The following is a 22,799-nucleotide window of genomic DNA, read 5'->3' on the forward strand; positions in this document are numbered from 1 at the left end:
CGTTTTTCCTTTCATTCATCCAGGAAATATCAAGCATGCCTCATCCACTGAGAGGCGACTTGAAAGTGATCCCCCTCCAGACTCTGTAAGCCTCTGCTCCTCGCCACTTCAACCAGCTGAGCCCCACTACCTGCTCCTGCCATGCTTGTGCTCTGCCCCAGGTCGTTGGCCAACTCTGCCAATTATTGGCCTCTCCACATTCTCCTTCTGGAGCTGCTGATACGAGGAGTCCTGCCCAACATCTCCAGATTACCTCCAGCAGCCAAACGTGAGATCATCATGGACGGGGACTTGGTGATTGGAGGCTTGTTCCCCGTGCACGAAAAAGGTGATGGGATGGAGGACTGCGGTAAGATCAATGAGGAGAGGGGAATCCAGAGACTGGAGGCCATGCTGCTGGCACTCGATGAGATTAACTCCAGTGATGACATCCTTCCCGGACTCCGGCTGGGAGCCCACATTCTCGACACCTGCTCGAAGGACACTTACGCTCTGGAGCAGTCCCTAGATTTTGTAAGGGCCTCCCTAACCAAGGCGCAAGATCCAGGCTTCATCTGCCCCGACGGCTCCAGGCCCATCCAGAACGAGGTTCCACTCGCCATCTCCGGGGTCATCGGAGGATCTTACAGCGATGTCTCCATTCAGGTAGATTCAATTAATTTGAACTCACATGTTGTGTGTGTAGTTGCATTTGTTAGCATGTACACTAAATAGCTAGCAAATCCTCAATGGTTCTGTTCTGTTTTTTGTCCAAACTGATTTTCAGAAGTTGGGATTCAACAGATAATTCGGGAGGTTGTAGTTTATGGAGCTGTTCTAGCCCATTACTGCACTTCACTGACAGGTGCTTCTATTATTATGTCAACCACATTCATATCAATAACTAAAGAAAACAAACTCCTCTCTGTAAAAGATACACTTCAACAGCCTCACAACCGAAAATTGTGTCTTTAAAGCTGTTTAAACCAAAACTGAACATTATAACTTCTCTCAAAGATTGGATCTATTGTCTACAATCATACTATAACATTAACAAAGTCTTTGAGCTGCTTACCCCAACCATAACTTCACCACATTAGTCATAGCCACAACCTTAACCACACCATAGCCTAACCCACATGTGTCTGACGTAAGTATGAATGTTAACAATGGATGTAAACACTATTGGCAAAGACAAAAATCCAATTTTGAAGACTAAAAACACACTGTTGTCTAGCAATATACTGTAGTTGGGATCTCTTGGTTTTAGTAATGTTTCAACTCAATTCTTACCCACCCTCTGCAAAACCAAATTCATTATGTTTTAATTGTGTATTTAGTCCCTCAAAGCAGTACTTTCAAACATATTTCAAAGATTTTGCTACTTTTTAGCAGCTTGAAGAACTTTTATACTTCAGAGAAAACCCACAACTAATTTACTAAATCATTCATTATTCATTCATGCATTCATATGCTAAGAGATGGATAAACTTTACTAATCAGCACTTAGACTCACACACACGAGCGCACACACACACACACACACACACAAACACACACACACAAACACACACACACACACACACACACACACACACACACACACAACTCCAGATAACAACCAAAAATGCCTTGACTCCACTTTTCCTGAGCTGGAGAAGAAACAAACCATTTGAAGCATCAACATTCACAGAGACGTCAATGAGCTACTCATTTCCACCTTGCAGAGAAAACTGACCTTTCACACACATATGAAATTTTCCCACAGGCGAAGAGCATAATTAATTAATTCTGATTGCCTTCACACACCATACTTACCATGATGCACTGGGTGTTAGTGAGAAAAAGTGTGTGGGCACAATTTGGCTACACTTTCTATAAACTGCACACACACACACAGAGTCAACTTGGATTAATTGATTTTATTTATCAAATAAGTTCATTATTAGTCATGAAGTGAGTAGCTGTACCTTATGCTTGCTTTTGTCAGAGACTAAACTTACTTTCAGAACAGTCCAATGATACAGTTTTCCATGCTAAACATGTTATCAAATAAAAAAAAAAAAAGTTTGATTATGCCGAAATAGGAGCTCTTCCATAAACACTACTGATGTTCTGTCAAATATATGTGAATAGCTACAGCCAATCATAGTTATATTTCATACATATTTGGTGTTTGGTATATAATTTGTTTTTAAGTAATTGGTTTGCTTATAGTATGAATTTGTCTCCAAAGAACAATGGTGGCATTTCTTTCCCCAAGGTTTTTATTTCAATCTGTTTTGTTTCAAAACATGACACACAACTCTAATTAAAGTACTGTTGTGTTTGCTGATAATCTCACTCACCCTGCCCTCTAACTTATTTCCCCCAGTTGTTACATCACACTGAGGGGTTGTTTAATTTGGAATGTTCAAATAATAAAATGTCATCACAATAAAAAACCTTTGTAAGAAAAGAAAACATTACCAGATTCATGCTTTTAACAACATGAAACTGGTAATGTTTTCTTGGATGTTAAAGCTCACTGGAAAGAGTAAAGCTCACATGACTTCCACTAAGCATTTCATGAATATTTCATGTTTATTACCTGAAAAACTGCTGATGACTAAATCACTATTCACGGTCATGCTGCAGTGTTTATGCAATCTAATCAGGGTACATACTACTGTGTGGATATGACATTATAATCCAAGTGTGTTGTGGAATAATTCAGTTTCAGATGTTTCAGGTGTATAATGTACATCAGGATTGATTGAACTTAAGTAAATAACATAAATGTTTTATAGAATATTTTGCTCAATATGAAACAATTTTAAGTAATTGATAAACATGTATTTATGTGCAAACATAACACAATTTAAAACATACTTGCGTGAAAGGTGTGCTTTATTTTAGCCAATATATAACACACTATTAAATAAATATAGGTAAATGACAAAAGTTGTCAAAATCCATACCAAACCATGCAAATAACACAATATAAACCAAATCCTGGAATATGATTTAAAAAGGTGCAACAGGACCAAATAGAAAACAGAACAAGACAAAAGTTAAAAACACAACAGATGCATATTGGCTGAAGCTAAAGCCTATTAAGCCCATTACACTATAAAACTTCTCAATGATAAAAGTCACCTTCAGATAGTTTTCACTTGATGATCATTTGTTGATTTTCAACATATATTAATAGCTGTATTTATGTTTGTTCATATCATCACAGACTTAGGAGGGATTCTGACCTTTATAAACAATCTTCCGTTTCCATCACAGTGTTTTTGAATCTACAAATTCTTCATACAGTTTTATAACCTCCGTCGACACCTCACATTTGATAAAGATTGACAAAGGTGGCTCCTGTTAACCAAATGCATTAATAATTCTCACAGCGTTCCCTTTGGGAGAATATAAAATGAATTGGTATTTCATTTGTGCTCAAATTTCGAGACACTTAAAGTAATATATGGGAACCACTTATTCTTTGAATACGTTGAGTGCTGCACTCTGGGATGCCTTTGTTAGTTTGTGCGGAAACGCCAGGATACAATCCAACCTTAGACAAGTTCTTGCCAGGAGTCTGCAGTGGTGAATGCTCTGTGAGCTGAAAGCTGAAAAGTGAGTGGCACTGCACAGAGCACAACCATCCTTCCCATGCTGGAATCATTAGAAGCCCTCATTAAACGCAGGCATCCCTCTCTCAGAAAGAGGTGGAGAATATGGAGGGTCCTCTCCTGTAATGTTGAGAATGCTTTGACAAAAGAACAGCATGTTTTTTAAGAAGCATGAAAAGGGCTGTCTGTGTGAATGAGTCTACAGCGACCAAACAGTCACAGCGATTCAAAAGGAAAGTCTTTTGAGAGTTTTTGCATGAATTTGAATACATACCTCTACTGTCATTATCCTCAAGCGTCTCATTGTAGGCACGTCCAGTTACTGGGCACGTTCGCGAATGGAGCTGTGAGAGCGGTGAGCAGCCCATGGTGGGATTCTTTATTTTTTGTCTTTGAGAGGTCATTGGTTTAAACAGCCCTTTTCAATCCCAGAGAAACACTCAGTGTTATAAAACTGTGCCAGCGTTGGTCCCTGGGCAGTTTGAGAGGAGCTGCTTTTCCCATCTCTGGGGTGCATCTCCGTTGGCTGGCGACGATGTGTCCACCTGCGTGTGGAGGCTGACGCTGCATGTGACTGGGTCCAAGGACAAGATGTGGGAACGATAGCTGGAGACAAGCCAGTTCTCCTCAGCCCTAAAAAGGATTCTCTCATAATTAGCCCAGCAGTGTTCAGGAGGCTTTTCATCACCATCTTACTCATACTTTTTGTCCTTGTTCTGTCTTTTCAAAGTTTAATTGTTGGAAAATAGTCTTAAATGCCTTCTCGGAAGTTATCTGTACAGAACCGAGAGCGAACCAAGAGTCATGACAGCCTACGCATTTCACAGCTACGAATTTAAGTGGTCATTATAGAGAAATAATTCTCAGATAGGCCCACACTTTCAGCACAAGTAACATTTAAAGACAATCTGTGTTTTCTTGTATTTTCAAATGTACAAGTCACTATACTGCCACAGCCACACATCATGATAGGTACTTATAAGGCATAATCACAACTTTTCCAGCACAAATACGCACTCGTACTGTGCATCTTGAAATTGAATAATTGAACACACACACACAAGCACAGAAAAAGAAAAAAAGTATTATTGCAGCAATAAAAAACTGAGATTCTAGTTCAGGAAACCACCTTCTGTAAATGTAACATATAATATGAAATACACAAACTGTTTTTCATTTCAGATGACGGCTACTGAGAAGTCTCCTAAAAGGTTCATATTCTCAAACTTGTACTTCAAAAATAAAATCCCACTGAATCCTTCAAGACCATTAGACAAACTCGGTCCTGCCTCCGCCGCTCAGCTGGGGAGGTCCTCATAAATTTGAGTTCGTGATAGGTTATATCTGTTCTTCTGCCATATTGTATATTGATGTTTAATATCTTGGGTTTGCTCTGGTTTGTGAAGTCTGCAGAGGAAGTGAGGAGGGCTCCGTCTTTATTGTGTTTCCGTCTTCACGGAGTGCATCGGGTGAAAGAAGAGAAAAAACCTGCTTTGGTGTTTACTTCAAAAGGTTCCTGTTTATCATGTGATAATAAGGCTGAACTCCCCTCAACTCTCCCCTCCTCCTCCTCCTTCTTCTTCTCCTCCTCCTCCTCCTCCTCCTCCTCCTCCTCCTCCTCCTCCTCCTCCTCCTCCTCCTCCTCCTCCTCCTCCTCCTCCTCCTCCTCCTCCTCCTCCTCCTCCTCCTCCTCCTCCTCCTCCTCCTCGCTGTGAAACTGTTATTTCTGAACTGTAAATTTTAGCACATTCGCAGAACATAGCTTGCCTCCCTAATTAGCACAGCCGAATGTCATTCACAGTGAGGGGAAACATTGTACAGACTAGAAGGCTGGGTAACGTCAGTACCCACACGGTCAATAATATTGCTTGGATATTGATTTCCAGACGCTCTTCTCCTCAGCTCGTCTGTCTGGGAGCTGTTGTGTTTTTTCACACGCTATGACAGGAATATGTGATCAGTCTTTGCTCAGAAATCTCTGGCTGTTTTTTAGGATGCTGCTCAAAATTGTGCAACAGAACCGCTGCTCTCCAGACTCAAAAACAGACAAACTTACTGGACTGATTGAGTTTATTTCAAGAGCACTACAGGCTAGTGGTTAAGTTCAAAGCCGATAATAAAGAGTAACATTTTTCTCTGTTGTGTCTCTGTACTTAAAAGTATCTCCAAAGTTGTATGTTCTGGTGATTGTTTTTCTGGTGGAAAAGGTTCCAGTTGAATTTTGAAGAGCTCTGACTTTGCACACGGGCGTTGCGACAGAGTAGTCCTAACAGGTAATCCCTTGTGGCCCCAGAGCTAAGAGGGGGCCCCTGAGAACATCTGATTACTCAAGTCTAAAGCAACAACAATTTTGTAAGAGCCACTTAAATTCAGCCATCGCCTATGTGCAGGAATCTGCAACAACTCAACCAACAAACACTCACAACTCTCTGCCAAGGGTTTGGTTCGGTTTGATGCAGGGGCCCCCTACGTCCCTTGAGCCTGGGGCCCCTAGGTCCCTGGGAGGGCTCCTAATAATGCATGTAAGTGTATCAACACAGGTTTCTTTGTGTCATTGCATTATCCGTTATGCAAACACTAATAGTAAGTGTGGATCAAAATGGTTTGTATTTATATAGTGCTTTCTAGCCTTGATGACCACTGTATCTACCCTGGTTAAAAACGCTATATGCCTCGTACTGATGTCCACAATCACTTTATTCTTTGAAGATATGGAACACCGTGAAAACTGCAACAACATAAAACACATTTCACATACATTATTTTTACGGACGTTTCTAATTCAATACACAATACTTACATACAATATTATGAATAAGTACCGTTTCGCCTGCTTACCCAGTAGTAGATAGTCCTATCTCAACTCTTTCTGTCTCTTTCTCTCTCGACGTACTTGGGTAAACAAAGTGCGTCACTTCCAGCCTCAGACTTCACTGACTATTTCCGGTGGCGTTTGACTTTGACCATTAATCATTTAGATTGACAGCAGAACCATGAACTAGACTCAATTTACTTTCCATCATTAACTTATTTAACATAATAAAATAAACATAAAAATAACAAATCAAATGACAATTGTACTTGTACTTCCGGTGTTGTCACAATAACACATTGCCGTAGCCATAGCGACAGCTACAACCACTCTGACCCTCCGACATGTATGCATTCAGTATAGGTTCTTACATTAAGCATAACTGTTAACATCTGCTGCTTTCAGCAACTCATCATTTTTGTCGGCCTCTGTTCTCTCTCAGTATCCGTGTTTGTTTGTGTGTTTGTGTTTGTGTGAGTGTTTTATGTCTGAGTTGTGGATGTGTGTTCCTTAGGTGGGTGGATGTCTGCACATGCAGAAGTCATGAGGCACACTGAGTTTGCTTGTAAAGAAATGGAATATATAAATAAATCTCCATGCCTCCACAAAACAATACTTCACATGAGATCAAATCAAAAAACTGAAACCAGACCAAAATACAAAAAAAACACCTTGTACCAATAACTTCTGTATCTGTATCAACCTGTGTCCCAGAAGTTATATTTAAACCTTACAAAACTGTTTTTACCAATATCTTGTAATAATAAAAACAAGATAATCAAACCCCGGATTATGTTTAGAGTAAAATCTTTTTAAATGAAATGAAATGAAGCTCTATATGATCTGTGTACAGCACCAAAGCGACGAGGAGGTGGTTGGTGTGGGTTCAAATCCTAAATCCCATCTGTTCTTAGATCTGCAAAACAAAATCATTTTGGATAAGGTGAGGGAAAGATTGTGTTTCATGTCACAGTGGATGTTTCCTGTTAAAAAACAAGACCATAATATAAACCTAATACTGAGGGAACTGAGAAAATTGTTAGCGAACATTTTACTCAGAATTGAGATTCTTTTTTAGAGACGTTTTTTCCTCATTCTTAGACAAAGTAATCTATTCTGTATTATCTTTCCTTCAAATTATATTTGTTGTTGTAAATTAGTTGATCAATAAAAAACTATATGATACTCAGTGGAGAGAACACTCCTGCAAAGGCACAGTCACAGTCCCCACATTTATATTCACTTGCTACTGAGTTTTATTTGTATCTGCACCAAATTGCCTACACAGATAAATATCCTTTCCCCCAAGATTCATAAATTCTTCTTTGAGAAATCTTTATATGTTAAAAAAGGAGAAATAAAACTCCTGGATCTGCCCCCTGATCAGGATCCACATGGCACATCCTCATGGCTTCTGGTCATGTCTCATGCCTTCACCAAATTTCATTGGAGCTGGTTGTGTAGTTTTTGTATAATCCTAGAATATAGAGGTGATGAACCATAGTGATAAAAAAATGTATCAAGCTGGAACTGTACAGCTTTTTCTATACAAATGTAACATTATGGTTCAAAGTATTTTATACATGCTAAATATTTTAAACATGTTGAACATGATAAAGATTCAAGCAGCAGTCACATGTTCTGTGAGCAGTGCAATTACTGGGCAATGATTTGGGGACAAATCACGCACTGTATATATAACGAATGGCTTTAACATATATCTTCCCATCTCCCCGTGAAATTACACCTCTGTAGAATCCAAGCTGCTTTTAATAAATAAAAAAAACCCACATCTGTGGGACCGATGGGTAGCTGATCAAACAATGTATTATAAAATGGCACAGGCTATCAGAAGCGCTGCTCCACTATTGCTATGATTTTTTTTCTTCTCTGGCAGAGGATATAAACAAGAAAATATCGAAAATAACTTGGAGCAGAGAGATCAGGTGTAAAAAAGAAAACAAAAGCAAAAGAGCAAATGTGTCAGAGATGCAGAGCTCTGCGAAGTTGTGCCAGTTTCCAATTTGGAGAGAGAAAGGAACACAGGGCTCTTATTCTTGGGTTTATCTCAAATTATCTCGGAGAGAGTTACCAGTGGATATACATAGAGAGTATTGTGATTGTTTGATAGTAAACCACACCGCTCCTCTGCTGTTTCAGCCATTTCTCCACAAACCACTATACCATACCCCCATACCCCCCCCCCCCCCCCCCCGATGTTTGTTTGCATCAAACTTCAGATGGCTGCATACATTAAGACTAAAGGAGTACATTCCTTATTAAATCCTATTTAAATTCACTAAATCGTGATTTTGATTCGGATATGCACCAACACACACACATAAATAACAGTCCCTTAAACCTGTCTTTTTTTTTTTACGGAGGTTCCACGAATAATTCTCTGAGAAATCATTATGTTGAAAAACTCCCTATGGCACAATGTTAAAGAAAGTTAGAAAATAAATCTATCCGCCCCCTCTTCCCTGACCCATTCCACATCCTTCCACCAAGCTTCATGGTTCATCAGTAGTTTTTGAATAATCCTGCTAATTTACAAAATGACAAACAGAAATATACCCTCCTTGGCTGAGATAATAATGGAAAACATGAATTGCCTTTGTCTACCACTCCTGCCTTACATCACAATAATTACATTGAAATTATTAGATTATTTTTACTATAATGGGATCATAACAAAATTATTCTAAGATCTTAATTTGAATCTGATATCACTTTACGTAGAAAGATAAAAACTTTTTTTGATTTTAAATTATTATATTGGACCGAACTCAAGCTTGGCACGGATCACTTTGGCTTCTGTTTGGACAACATCTGTTCCTTTTTGTAATCAGATAAACATTTAGCTATCACTTCAGTGAAAATACACATTCATGTGTATGATAATATAACAAAGAGATTGTGTTATTTCTGACACACAATGTTTTGTTTAGAATTTAACCACTGGTGTGTTTGTTTAAAGAACATCCATAATAAGAATATGATAAATAAACAAAAATCTGTGTACATAGTAAGTTTAGTATAGATTTGACAGTATATCTGTCTTATTTTTGTCGTTTGAATACATTATATTAAACCCAGCAGCCATGTGCACTGTATTTATTCCCCATTGTGTTTCTGGTGCTTCCCTGGTGAACAGCTAAACCGCTGCACTTTGCATCCTGAGGTTCATTCTTCGTGTCATCTACAGTATCTCCTATAGGCCTCAGCTTCACAGGGACCCTGGGGAAATACAAATGGACTTTCCATGTAAAGAAAAATCATGACAGACACATGAGTAAGAGACCATGCCCACGTTCCAGCTGTCTCATGTCTTTCATCCGTGCATCTGTTCTGGTAAAAGGACGCTGGCTAGAAATCCCATAATGCCTCTGCACAGGATGCATCTCATATACATCTTATCAAACCTCAACCACAAACTCTAGGCTACAGTAGAATTTGATTCATGAGCATTAAGATGATGATCGAATGATCTTTAAAGTTGAATCTGCCACAAACCATGTTGTGTATTTATTATTCTACAAACCGATTGTTACAACATATTGAATTAATGTTTAAAATATAAATATTACAATCTATAATAGTAATACAAATTAAACTATATTTTTATATTTACGTTGTAGATACCCCATTTGACAGAATTGTTGAGAAACAAAAAGCTTGACAATATTCCCAGTAATATACTTCTTGCCTAGTCGTGGGGCACTCTTTGTCTTGACATGATATGACGTAGGGTATTAGTCTCTGTCTAACATATGAAAGCACTGACTCCATGGTACAGTATTATTACTGCCTGTAATACAGCTAACTTCTATGACTGGATTAGGTTTTAAGTAGCTTTGAAATGTATTTTCTAAATAATACAACAAAATATACAATGTGCTAATGTATTCACCATTATATATTAAATTGAACCTGCAACATGTGATGCTTATGAGGTCATTAGTCTAATTATGGCAATTCTTTGCATTTTAAAGTCTCTTTAACTTGACCCGCACCAGAAATAGGCTCATTCAGTTTCAACATATTTGGAGTCGTAATTTTTTAAACATTGCTTCATGCAGTTAATATGAAAACCTACTCCAATCAGATCACGTCATATAGCGAGGCTTAAACTATGAAAAGCATCTTGTTTTTTAAATTCCATTACTTTGCTGTAGTCGACACAAGCTAAAGAATAGTATATTTTTTCAAAAGAGACAGGTGAGGGTAGAGTCTAAAGTTAAAGGTATGTATTGGTTAAGATTAAAGCTAATGGAAGTCTCTAGTAAAGTAGTATCAGGGAAGCACGTAATGAAGAAATGAAAATGCAGGTTCAATGCGAGCCTCATGTGTTAAGATCAAATTTCCAGCCTGGTTCTCCTGAGCCGGCGCTGTGGGTCTCGACTGACTCGTCGGTGGAGAGAGTGCGAGGGGAACACCACATGAGGATGAACAGACGGTTACTGTCACACACTCCAGTGCTGTCCTGAACGCTGCGCTGTCAGGCAGCTCCAGGAATCTATTGATGAAGACCAAGCGGCTGTCTGAAAAGCCTGCAAGAGGAAACCACCTTATTAACATGCCAGTGTTAGTGGCTGACTCAGTGTCAGTCAGGCAGGTTAACCTTGCTGAATACAAAAACTGCATATATCCCGGGCAACATGAATGAATCAGAGGCTCTAATCAGGCTTCCCTGTGCATTAATAACAGACATCACATCTCTCTGTGGTTAATTTGATAAGACCTCTGCCCTATATATTCTACGAGAAACACTGGAGAGGACTACTGCTGGCCGCAGTGTGCTTGTCTAAATACATCATATTTACTGTATTCACCCCTCAAGAGCTTGTAGTTTGCCTGCGTGCTCCTGTCTCTGGGGTGTTTTAACTAACGGAGGTTAAGCACATGGCCACTGGCAGTTCAGGGTTAATGTCAGTAATTTCCGTCTCCATCCGTCTAATGGTATAGTAATGTATATGTTTAGATATTTTTTACTTATATAAAGACTGCCCATAGCGATGAAAATATGTTTTTGTACTTCCATGAACAGAGCGGCTGTGCTGTCTTTCATGTTAAGAGTATTAGAACCATGTAGAACATTTTTTCTTCTGCAAAGTGACAATTTCTGTCTGTTTGATTATTTCTTGCGTAAGCTTTTCAAATTCCTGATAATATTGTGTTGATGTGCCAAAAGATTTGTGATACTAAAGTTTAACTAACGAGGAACAGGCCGATCTAATGATGTTACCCCCCGTAGAATCATGACTGTATTCTCATGATATTAGGACTTTATCCCTTTTTCCCTTTTAAAGTGGCCCTAATACTTTGTTGTAGCCTTTTCTATCCACTTGTAGAATTCCCTGTAGTAAATTACTCTATCTGCTCATGATACATCCTATGGATGATGTAATTATTGATATTATTTATGACTCGTAGTCCATCCAAAAGGCTGATGGTAGGTGGTGAACCATCCAGCTGTCCAGCATTTCCATCCCTCCAGCCTCGCTGCTGGTGAGGCTAAAAAAAGACTGCTGAGTTACAAAACGGGCACCACTGAGGAAATGTATAGTGCAAACACGGAATATGTAAAACTCTTATTTGTGATGTGACGCGAAGGATAATTTTCTGTGTAAAAGTTCTAATGTGTTGTAATTAGAGCTGTCAAACGATTAAAATATTTAATCGCGATTAATCGCATTTTGTCATAGTTAACTCGCGATTAATCGCAATTAATCGCAAATTTGTATCTATTCTGAATGTTCCTTCATTTATTATTTTTCCATAATTTTACTTTCGTTTTAATGCTCTTATCAACATAGAAAAGTGGATTGGCTTGCTTTATGCAAATGTTTTATATTATTGAAAAACAACATTGCCAAACAGGGCGGTACAAAATAAAATTATAAAGTGCACATTTCAGTTAAACAAGGACTCAGCCTATAGTGCAGTTAAACCATGGCTTAATATTTTCTTTTTTTCAAGTTTGCTGTGAACATAGCAGTCAGTCCTCTTATTTCAGAAACAATGAACCATAACAGTTAGGTTACCAATAAAAGGTAAGCCTACTACTTCTTTGCTTTCAGCCAGCTACTCAAACAGACAAGCAACAAATAACAAACAAACAAAATACACAGGCAGGTGTCGGCCTACTTTGAAATAAATGAAACACAGAACTTTGTAGGGCTATTTGAGTCCTCCCCTTATTTGTGGAAAATGTATGAAATAAGAAGTACCCTATTTTTAAATAAATAAAAACATATAGCTGCAGCCTAATAGTGTAACGGACTGGGTTTATGTTTATGTTTGGTTTTGACGTATGCTCAGTAAAACACTGCTGAAGGAGCGCTCTGATGTCTGACGGTCATGAAGGGGTCTGGGTGGGACATGTGACTGTTTGGACCAATAGGATGGGGGGATCGGGGATCAATGAGGAAGTGAAGTGTTGATGTCTGCGAGAGACGGAGTAACAGCGAGAGATGCACATGTTCGCGTAGAGGAAAATACCAGTTACTAAACCACGAAGAAGTTCCGTGTCCTGTGGGATGCTACAATAGCTTTAAAATATATATTTTAGGTGGCGAAATATTAAAACAAAAAGCGAGAGCAGGTCAGACTGGAGGCTAAACACAGATACTGAAGCTGCAGCAGCAGCTCTGCTTTAACTCGAGTTAAAAAAATTGACGGCGTTAAAATGGGTTTGCGTTAACGCCGTTAATAACGCGTTAAACTGACAGCCCTAGTTGTAATGAGTGAGTAATAAGGGAGAATTGTACTGTAGCTTAGACTTAGTGTGAAAGTGGAATGTTCCAATTATATCCGTTGGGATGCCAGTGTTTGGAAAAGCCTCCAGGCATACAATGATGCCTGAGGAAGGAGGGAGTCATACTGAAGCTCATGGGTATTCAATAATTACCACTGCATCTCACGAGGAATCCTGCAAACTGACAACTTTTCACCAGCTCTCTGTCGTAGTTCACTGTGTGGGGAGAATAGCTGCTGTGATTTCCTGATGCGTCCAACATGGACAGTTTTCAGTCAGAAATTATCACCCCAGGTTGAACTCGGCCCGAGCCATCAGCCCTGCAAGCCAATTGATATATTTGTCTGCATATGTGGGCGTCGTAACTTGTGGAAGAATCTGCCTTGAGACTCGAGCGACTTGACTGAATGGCCTTAACGTGAGAAAACAGCAAAATGCCCTGATAAAATTCTCATCTCTGTGCCATTGTTGCTGGTGTTATCTGACATTATCTGTGAGGGGGATTGCAGCACTGGCTTCTGCTGCTGATGTGGATCCCTGACAGAGTAAACAGGTTGAGATAGAGGAGCATTGAATTTGTTGCTGTTTCCTCTGCCAGTGTCTGTCACACAGCTAAAGCCCATCTGACAGGCGCTGTGCGCCTGAATAGCTCCACTTCAACTGGATATCTACAAGTTAAAAAAAGCAAAACGACTCAAAGATGCAGTATTTTGTTGAAAAAGTAAACTGACAAACTTTTATCATGGTTATAAGACATAACAGGATGAAATTCATAAAATTAAAGTACAACAAGTATCGCCTGGCACAAAACACTCCCACCTGATGTATACCTTTTTACCTTATACCTGTTTGAATGCCAATTACAAACATTTTACCCAATAGCTTATATGTGTCATATGGTTAGAGGTAGGAGACAGGGTTGGGAGTTCATGTTGGGGTTCAAACGTAGCACTCATTAGGATCAGCAGCATGCAGGGATCATGGACAGAAAAAAAACACTTAAAAAGTCCCTCATTAAAACAATAATTGAAGTGTAAAATTTCCATTCAAATAAATAAATAACAGATGGAGCAGAGGGTGCCTCAATTCTTATAAAAACTAAACCGAAGAGGATTAGGCTTGTTCATATGACTGCAATAGTAAATGATAATATAAAGTGCATATATTTAAGATACGTGTTACACTATGTACAACATACAGAGTTAAGGTTTGGCTACATGTTTCATCCTCACACGGTCCGCCCGTGTCTTGCAGTGTGGAGGTTGACCCTTCTGGACAAGAGTTGCATACACTAAGAGAATGATACGCACCACATTGCCCCCCCCCCCCCCCCCCCCCCCCCCCTACAATGAGGGCATCTGTGGGGGGCTTTTTGCTGTCATGGTTTGGGTCACTGTTAATCAATACAAGGTTGATCTGAGTGATCCCCTCTTTCCTGAGGTGGAACATTTCTATCTTGACGGAAGTGGTGTTTTCTGGGATGACTTTGCCCCCAATCCAGAGGGCATGGAGGTCGCTAGCTGGTTTGATGAGCATTAATAGCATGTGAATCATTTGTTCTAACCTTTTGGACCAAGGCAATTGACAGCACGCTCCACAGCCATCTTCAGAACACCAAATAAGCAAAAAGGTTTCACAGGATTGATGTTTCATCCCTTTGGTAGAAGAGGCACTGGAACTATTCGTAGAACAACACCTTCCACAGATACTGTATATTGTCCTAAATTAACTTATTTTGAAAGTGCAAGAATCTTCACAAACACAATTTTTTAAATAATGCTCAGGCCATTCTTGTAAACAGAACAGATGTCATACCATATCTTCAGAGATGTTTTTAAGTATTTAATAAATCTTTGGAAGTATGAGATAAAACCAAAGTTTCCCTCTTGTTCTCCAGGTCGCGAACCTTCTGCGGCTGTTCCAGATCCCACAGATCAGCTATGCTTCCACCAGCGCAAAGCTCAGTGACAAATCCCGCTACGACTACTTTGCCCGCACCGTCCCTCCTGATTTCTACCAGGCAAAAGCCATGGTTGAGATCCTGCGTTACTTCAACTGGACCTACGTCTCAACCGTAGCCTCAGAGGGAGACTACGGCGAGACTGGCATCGATGCCTTCCAGCAAGAGGCCCGCACTCGGCAAATCTGCATTGCCACTTCGGCCAAGGTGAGTCGCTCCATGAACCGCCAGGGCTATGACAATGTGATCCGCTCCCTGCAGCAAAAGTCCAACGCCAAAGTAGTCATCCTATTCACCCGCAGTGAAGACGCTCGGGAGCTGCTGGTGGCTGCCACTCGTATGAATGTCACCTTCACCTGGGTGGCCAGTGATGGATGGGGAGCGCAGGAGAGTGTGGTGAGGGGCAGCGAGAGCGCAGCAGATGGTGCTTTCACCATTGAACTGGCCTCCTACACAATCAGGGAGTTTGAGGACTACTTCACCAAGCTGAACCCGTACACCAACACAAGGAACCCGTGGTTTAAAGAGTTCTGGGAGAACCACTTTGGCTGCAGCCTCCAGGAGCACGGCTGCAGTGAACGCAGCTTGCGAGACGGAAAGTTTGAGCAGGAGTCCAAGATCATGTTTGTGGTAAACGCGGTCTACGCCATGGCCTACGCTCTGCACAACATGAGGCAAGCTGTATGCTCCAACACATCCAAGGTCTGTGACGCCATGAAACCAGGTAACGGCAAAAGGTTCTATAAGGAATTCATCCTGAAGACCAAGTTTGAAGGTAGGAACAAGAACTAAAGGAAACCAATGTACATGCCTGTGTTCTATCTGCCATTTTTCATGTTAAATGGTTTTTAAATAGCTAAATGGGACTAAATTAAAGTAAGTAGATTAAATGGAGAGCAAATGTAGGTTACAAATGAGCATGAAACTGGATTAAGACTTCAAATGCCTCCTACATTGAAAAAGGGGTTTGTAATTATTCAATTAGGAAAAGATATTCCATGAATTATCATATGGTAATAAATGAGAGGGGGATTATTCTGACCTATATCTATATTATGTTGATATATGAATATCCACATTTAGTTGATCTGAAATAGCAAGAACCTAAGAGATATTACAGATTTACACTAATTCACATAGCTCATTTAGATTATCATATGCCTTTTATACTGTATATATTGTATATATTGATTTCCTTGTAGAGGTGAATGCTGTAATACTTGTGAATGTCAATGTTGCTGTGTTTTTGCTTCCTATCAGCTCCGTTCAGACCTGTAGACACAGAAAACATGGTGCGCTTCAACCTGGTCGGTGACAGCATCAGCCGCTACAACATCTTTCATTACCACAAGGAGGAGGGTAAGTTCATCTACAGGAAGGTTGGCTACTGGGACCATAACCTGACCCTGAACACCACCATGGTGCCCTGGCGTGGTCTCGTACCGCCCACCTCCCAGTGCAGCGACCCCTGCAAGAAGAATGAAATAAAGAGCATGCAGCCCGGAGATGTGTGCTGCTGGATCTGCATCTCCTGTCAGCCCTACCAGTACCTGCAGGATGAGTTCACCTGTGCTGACTGCAGCTCCGGTCAGTGGCCTCTGGGCAACTTGACTGGCTGCTACTATCTGCCCGAGGACTACATCCGCTGGGAGGATGCCTGGGCTATTGGGCCTGTTTCCATCTCCTGCCTGGGTATACTGTGCACTCTGTCAGTAGTGGTCCTGTTCTTCAAGCACAATGACACACCCGTGGTTAAGGCAAGCGGACGTGAACTCTCTTATATCCTGCTGCTGGGAGTGTTGATGTGCTACAGCATGACCTTCATCTATATCGCCAAACCTTCTACTGCGGTTTGCACTTTACGTCGACTCGGCCTGGGCACCTCGTTCGCAGTGTGTTACTCCGCCCTACTAACCAAAACCAACCGCATCGCTCGCATCTTCAGTGGGGTGAAGGACGGAGCCCAGCGGCCGCGCCTGATCAGCCCGGGCTCCCAGGTAGCAATCTGCGGCGTTCTTATTTCCTGCCAGCTGCTCGTAGCCGTCATCTGGTTGCTGGTGGAGGTGCCAGGGGTTCGGAAGGAGGTGGGTCCTGAGAGGAGAGACGTGGTCACCCTCAAGTGCAACAGCAGGGACTCCAGCATGCTCATGTCCCTCACCTACAACTGCATCCTCATCATCCTCTGCACCGTCTACGCCTTCAAGACGCGGAAATGCCCGGAAAACTTCAATGAGGCCAAGTTCATCGGCTTCACCATGTACACCACCTGCATCATCTGGCTGGCGTTTCAGCCCATCTTCTACGTCACTGCCAGCGACTACAGGGTAACTATGTCTGAAATAGTTTCTTCTGAAGTCAGTTGAGTATTTATAATTAATATTTCTAGAAACTGCACAAGCCCAGTGCTGTGGAATAATGTAAACAAGGTTTATAAATGACTTTCCCTTGCGTGTAAAAGAAAAAGGTGTCACTTTCACATTCCATTTGATCACTGTCACCCAGACTCATGAAAGAAAGAGCTTTCCTTTCATGTGGCATGAAGGATCTTTCAAGACGAGAACAAAGATTCGGGGGACGGACAAGGACTCAAAATACAGATGAAAATAATGAGTATCAAGCTGATTCACTGAATTACGGCATTACGAAATGTTTTAGAAAATTACATTTTTAAAAACCTTAACCATTCGAATCCGTACAATATCAAGGCCTGTAGTAAAAATAACTGTGCGCAAGGAGGCTGAGCGCCGGCTTGTTAGTTTGCTCTGCTCCTCTAAAAGTCAGATGAAATATGACATAACCGCCACAAGGGGATAAAGTATTACAGCTTGTGGTCGTTACAAGAATGGGTAAAGGCGAAATGTATCCTGCTTCACACTAATGACAACGAATTAATAATAGGATGAATATGCAAAACGGTTACCAGACTCGTTTGTGAAGCTGCAGCAGGAAAACATTTTTTAATATATGTATAGCTGCAAGGATGAATGAATTTGTTTGTCCGTGCAGTGCAAAGTATGAAAAATAAGACTAAACATCCGGCACAGAGCTGACAGACCATGTAAGTTATGAGTGCCGGTGCCTTGGGCAAACTCAAGGCTACTGCCACAGCATTCGACCAGGGTGTGCAACGAGGCTTTTGTTGTGCGAACAGATGGGGGGGTTGGTGGTCTAGGTTCATACAAGCTGTATATCATCATGGGGTACCTCAGGCTTTTTCACGTCAGCTGCGAAAAGAGTCCGAATTATATGTGAGTGGCCGAAGAGTTTTTGAATATCAAGCCGGATGAAGGAGAGAACGAGACGTTTGGCAGCGCCACAGACACCTTGATACTTTGGTTCTGTTGGACACCAGTGATAATGGGAGTGGGTTCAGTTGCCATGTTTCAAATTAGTGTTAGATAGCACAGACTTACTCAATGAGGAACCAGCTTTGTTGCCAAGTGAACTCATGGACACGGACGTGTTCAGAAAGAAAAAGGGTAAATTACGTTTCATCCTAATTCTTTTTATTTCATTAAAAGTAAATATTATCTTTATAGAAAGTAAATTCCTCTGATATCACACTATACACTGTTTAATAACTCACTCCTACTTTTACTGTTAAATATAATCTCAAAGAATAGCTGCAGTAAATTAAAATAGTGACGGAAGTGAATGCTAAAATGCCATTTGTTCAAGTCAGAAGGCAAATATCTGTTTAAAGGCTAAAGTTAATAATAAAACCAATCATAGAAATGTAATGGAAAAGGCACTAACTAAGGCATTAAATGAATGTAACCTCATTCTCTTTGCCGTCAGTGTTAGAGTAAGAACACAGTCGGCTCCAGTGCCACAGCATGTCTGATTAGTGCTTAATAATTATTTGTGTAACAAGCTGTTAAATGGAAATGGCTGCTAGAAAGACATTTTGCAGCTGAAAGAGATAAGGAGCTGCAGACAGAAGACAATTGAAGTCATATTAGCCACAGTCCTGCTGGTGTTTTCATTACTTCTTTTTGAAGTTAAAATATGTGAGCTCTTCTCATATTTCTGCACTGCTGCCGTAGTGATGTATGTTTAGGAGGGATTACACTTCATGCTGTGGTTCTGCAAATAGAAGTTGCTGGACTGCAGGGGTAACCAGTGGGGTGGGAGGAGGAAGATGACCCCAGCAGTCAGCTCACATTAGCAGCTGAAATGTGACTAACAAGACCCGGACTATCCAGGACTACCAGCTGTGCTTACCCCCACATTCTTCTTCTTCTTCTTCACATTCTCATTTTCATGCACACAATGCACAATTACAATTGCTAACATACATAACTGAATACTTCAAACATAATCGAAAAAGGAAATGCGGTTGATAATGTTAATATCAACCGCATTTTAATAATGCCGATGTTCTGCGGTGCGACTGCATTATTCACGCGGAAAAATCTATATTTGCTCTTATAGAATTAAGGACTACAGGCAAGTTGTTGCTATTAATGATGAACTGGAAGATAATTATCATGCAACTTTGATGTTGTTGCATCATTCAGCTCATTGCTTTGGTTGATTTGGTTCACGCTCATCGCTCATTCAGCTGCAGCCGGCAGTGAGAGAACTCATTGTACATTATCTGCATAGCAACAAATAGCAGGCGGAACAGGAGCATTTGCATATACGACTTGCTTTTCCAAAAAATGTCAATGCAAGTTGGTCACTTATGCATATAAATAATCCATTGTTTGCTACTAATAAGACTCAATAAATATAATCTAAAAGTTAAATTAAGAGGTCTATGTTGGTTCACAGTGAGTTTCTGCTGCTCTTCAGCCAAAGTCACATCAGAATTATTCACATTCATCATTACAAAACTAAACTAAAACAACAATAATATCTGCAATGACTTTTGACCAGAGTGTAAAATCAAGAAACCAAATCAAAGTTGAAGTAAAAAAATGTACCAACAAAATACCATGGATTTTTTAATCATGTTTTTTTGGTGAACTTGATGTTCGTGACTCCCAAACGAAGTCGGGAAAGAAGGAAGGAGGAGTAGGAGTATTCATCTGTGTTAGAAAAATGTATTTTCCTTAAACTCAAACTGTCATTTTCGTATTGCTCAACTAATGATGCAAAACTCAAAGACATTGTTTCACTAACGAGAAGCTGCAGTTTGTTAAAACTTCTAGGAAGAGAATTATTTCAAAGATGTATCTCTCACAAAATAGTTGCTTTAGATTTGTGTACAAAATCCTAAACCTCTCCAGATGTGGGAGTCACCAGAGCAGCAGAGAGCTGTGTGCGAACTGGTTTGATAAAAACAAGCCTCCAGCCGAGCAACAGGTGTTTTTGTGTGGGTGGAGAAATGGGCGAACAAGGCCTTTGAAGAAACTTTATTAACTCCTTTGAAGACATAAGACAACAGTCCGAGTTCAGACTGACACATTTGTCATCACCCACTCGTCTTCCCCCCCCAGGTGCAGACCACCACTATGTGCATCTCCGTCAGTCTGAGTGGCTCAGTGGTCCTCGGCTGCCTCTTCACCCCCAAGATTCACATCATCCTGTTCCAGCCGCAGAAGAATGTGACCACACTCAGAGCCACAGCCAACCGCTTCAGCGCCACAGTGTCCGCCACTGCCTCGGCCCCCAGCTCCAGCTACTCTAAAGGTAGCCACACGCCCCAGCTATGCAGGGGTAGTGCAACAGGGTAGGCAGGGGGAAATGGCCTGGGGCCCCCAAGCTGAGAGCTGGGGCCCCCCCCCGAGAACGGTTGATTATGGTTTCAGTTCGGTGTGGTTGGGTTTGCTTTGATGTAGGTGCAAGAGGCAAAAGGGACCTGGACCATAGAAATCTTCTTGATGTGTAAAAAGTTATTTTTCTCAAAAATTCAGCTGCAACCTGATACCTAGCAGCAGTTTAGGTTTCAAAAACCGATATGAGATATGTCATATCAGTGCAATCCACAGGAGAATTGCAACCACTTGAAATATTATGAACTGTGTAAAAAACACAACCAAATTTTGGAGCTGAACAGTATTGCCACATGTTGCAGATGTCTGAGTTTTTTTTTCTTTCAAATAATTATACATAAATACAGGCAATGAAACGTGACAATGACAATATTGAAAGTTTTTGTTTCTGCTTGTTTCTCTGGATTTGCATCACCCCGGCCAAGCAATTAAAATCCAGTCATTATGTTTCTTTTCATGCGTGATGAGAGCAAGTTTTATCTATAGCTTATTAGGAAACTGACAAATAATTAAAGATCTGTTTGAATAAACACACACAGGTTTACATAGTGCACTCAGTGTGGCATTTATTTATTTCAGAGCTAGATGAGCTCATTAAATAAATACTGCACTGACAGTTCTGAATTCAAAATTATACTTAAACAAATGTAGAAAATCTTTTCAGCAAAATGTTCTGTGTGAAAATATGTTCCCTGTGGTTGTTGTATTGTTATATATTATACTGGATCATTGTTACTGGCACATTCATTACTGCGTATTTTAATCTTCAACAATATGTAATTTTGTATAAAACTAGTTTCTGTTCTAAAATCACCAAAATAACTCGTAACTCAGGTTCCAAATTAATGTCGTGGACTGAAAATATTTCCCATAAATGTTTTGTTAATTTCGAATTTCTTATACAAAAAAATTTAACTTAGTTATAGTATTTGAGAAGATGAACTTAGTTACTATCCATGTAAGCCAGGCACCTTACTCAGCATAGACTTTCAAAGCCCATGACTGCCCATTGATTTAGCTCGTAGCCTTTATCTCTGGTTTACAGTTCTGTTTCCAAACCCAAGTGGAAGAACTCTCTCCTGGCTGACACTGCTGTTTCCATTCCCCCAGGATCAGCCTCTAACTACGTGCCAGCCGTTTGCAACGGGCGCGAGGTGGTGGACTCCACGACGTCCTCTTTGTGAGAAAGGTTTCCTCTCTAAACACAAGAGAGCACCCAGCCATCGGTCATCCCTTCATCAAACAGGGCCGTGAACGACGGAGCCCCCCCCCCCCTCGCCATCCAACATGCTGCGGAGAGATAACTCTGTAAGGGGTCGTCGGGCTGACTGACTGGCCAGGGTTCCTTCAGCGAGCAGTATGTATGAAATGTAAAAGCCTTTTTTTGTATAGATTGAATATGCTGTGATATCTTTGGTTTACAGATAGATGTGATTAAATGCACTGTGCCTTGTTCTACAGAGTCTTGTTGTCAAATGGGTGGTTGTGAAGCAATAGTGGTACACAAAACATGAGGCTGTTCTTATCTTGTCCTTAGAGTGCTGTGAATCTATCCAGATGTTTTTAGACAAAAAAAAAGAAAATGATATGAAATACATTACTGTTAAATAAAAATGTGACTAACCTTAGTGAATGTGTTGAAAAACTAGGCAACTACACAATATAAAGGACATGTGTTAATGTAGACTGGTGTGACAGTGTGTGCTTTCTTGTAATTTATGTAAATAAAATGTTTTTTTTAATATTAAAAGATTAAACATTGCATTGTCTGGGTTCACACTTGCAATTATTGTAACTACCTAAATGTCATGCTGCTAATTAGATAATTAGCTTTTTGTACTAAGGGATTTAGTTTTTGCTCTTTAAAACCAAAATAATTGTTCTTTTTGCCCTAGTTGCTTTATGTTGGTGCCCATATTTCAACTTATTAGTATGAAATTATAAATGTACGGTGCTT

General features: G+C 40.4%; 1 protein-coding gene across 1 annotated transcript; it reads left to right on the top strand.

The window, feature by feature from the left end:
- Positions 1-264: 264 nt before the first annotated feature.
- On the top strand, positions 265-22,063 carry grm2b (glutamate receptor, metabotropic 2b). Its single transcript, XM_061070152.1, has 5 exons — positions 265-645; positions 15,060-15,897; positions 16,383-17,446; positions 20,567-20,759; positions 21,953-22,063. Exons 1-5 carry the CDS (start codon positions 280-282, stop codon positions 22,024-22,026), a joined length of 2,535 nt encoding a protein of 844 aa, XP_060926135.1. The 5' UTR covers positions 265-279; the 3' UTR covers positions 22,027-22,063.
- Positions 22,064-22,799: the final 736 nt, after the last annotated feature.

The sequence above is a fragment of the Limanda limanda genome, chromosome 4 (genome assembly GCF_963576545.1).
Source record: "Limanda limanda chromosome 4, fLimLim1.1, whole genome shotgun sequence".
Lineage (NCBI taxonomy): Eukaryota > Metazoa > Chordata > Actinopteri > Pleuronectiformes > Pleuronectidae > Limanda > Limanda limanda.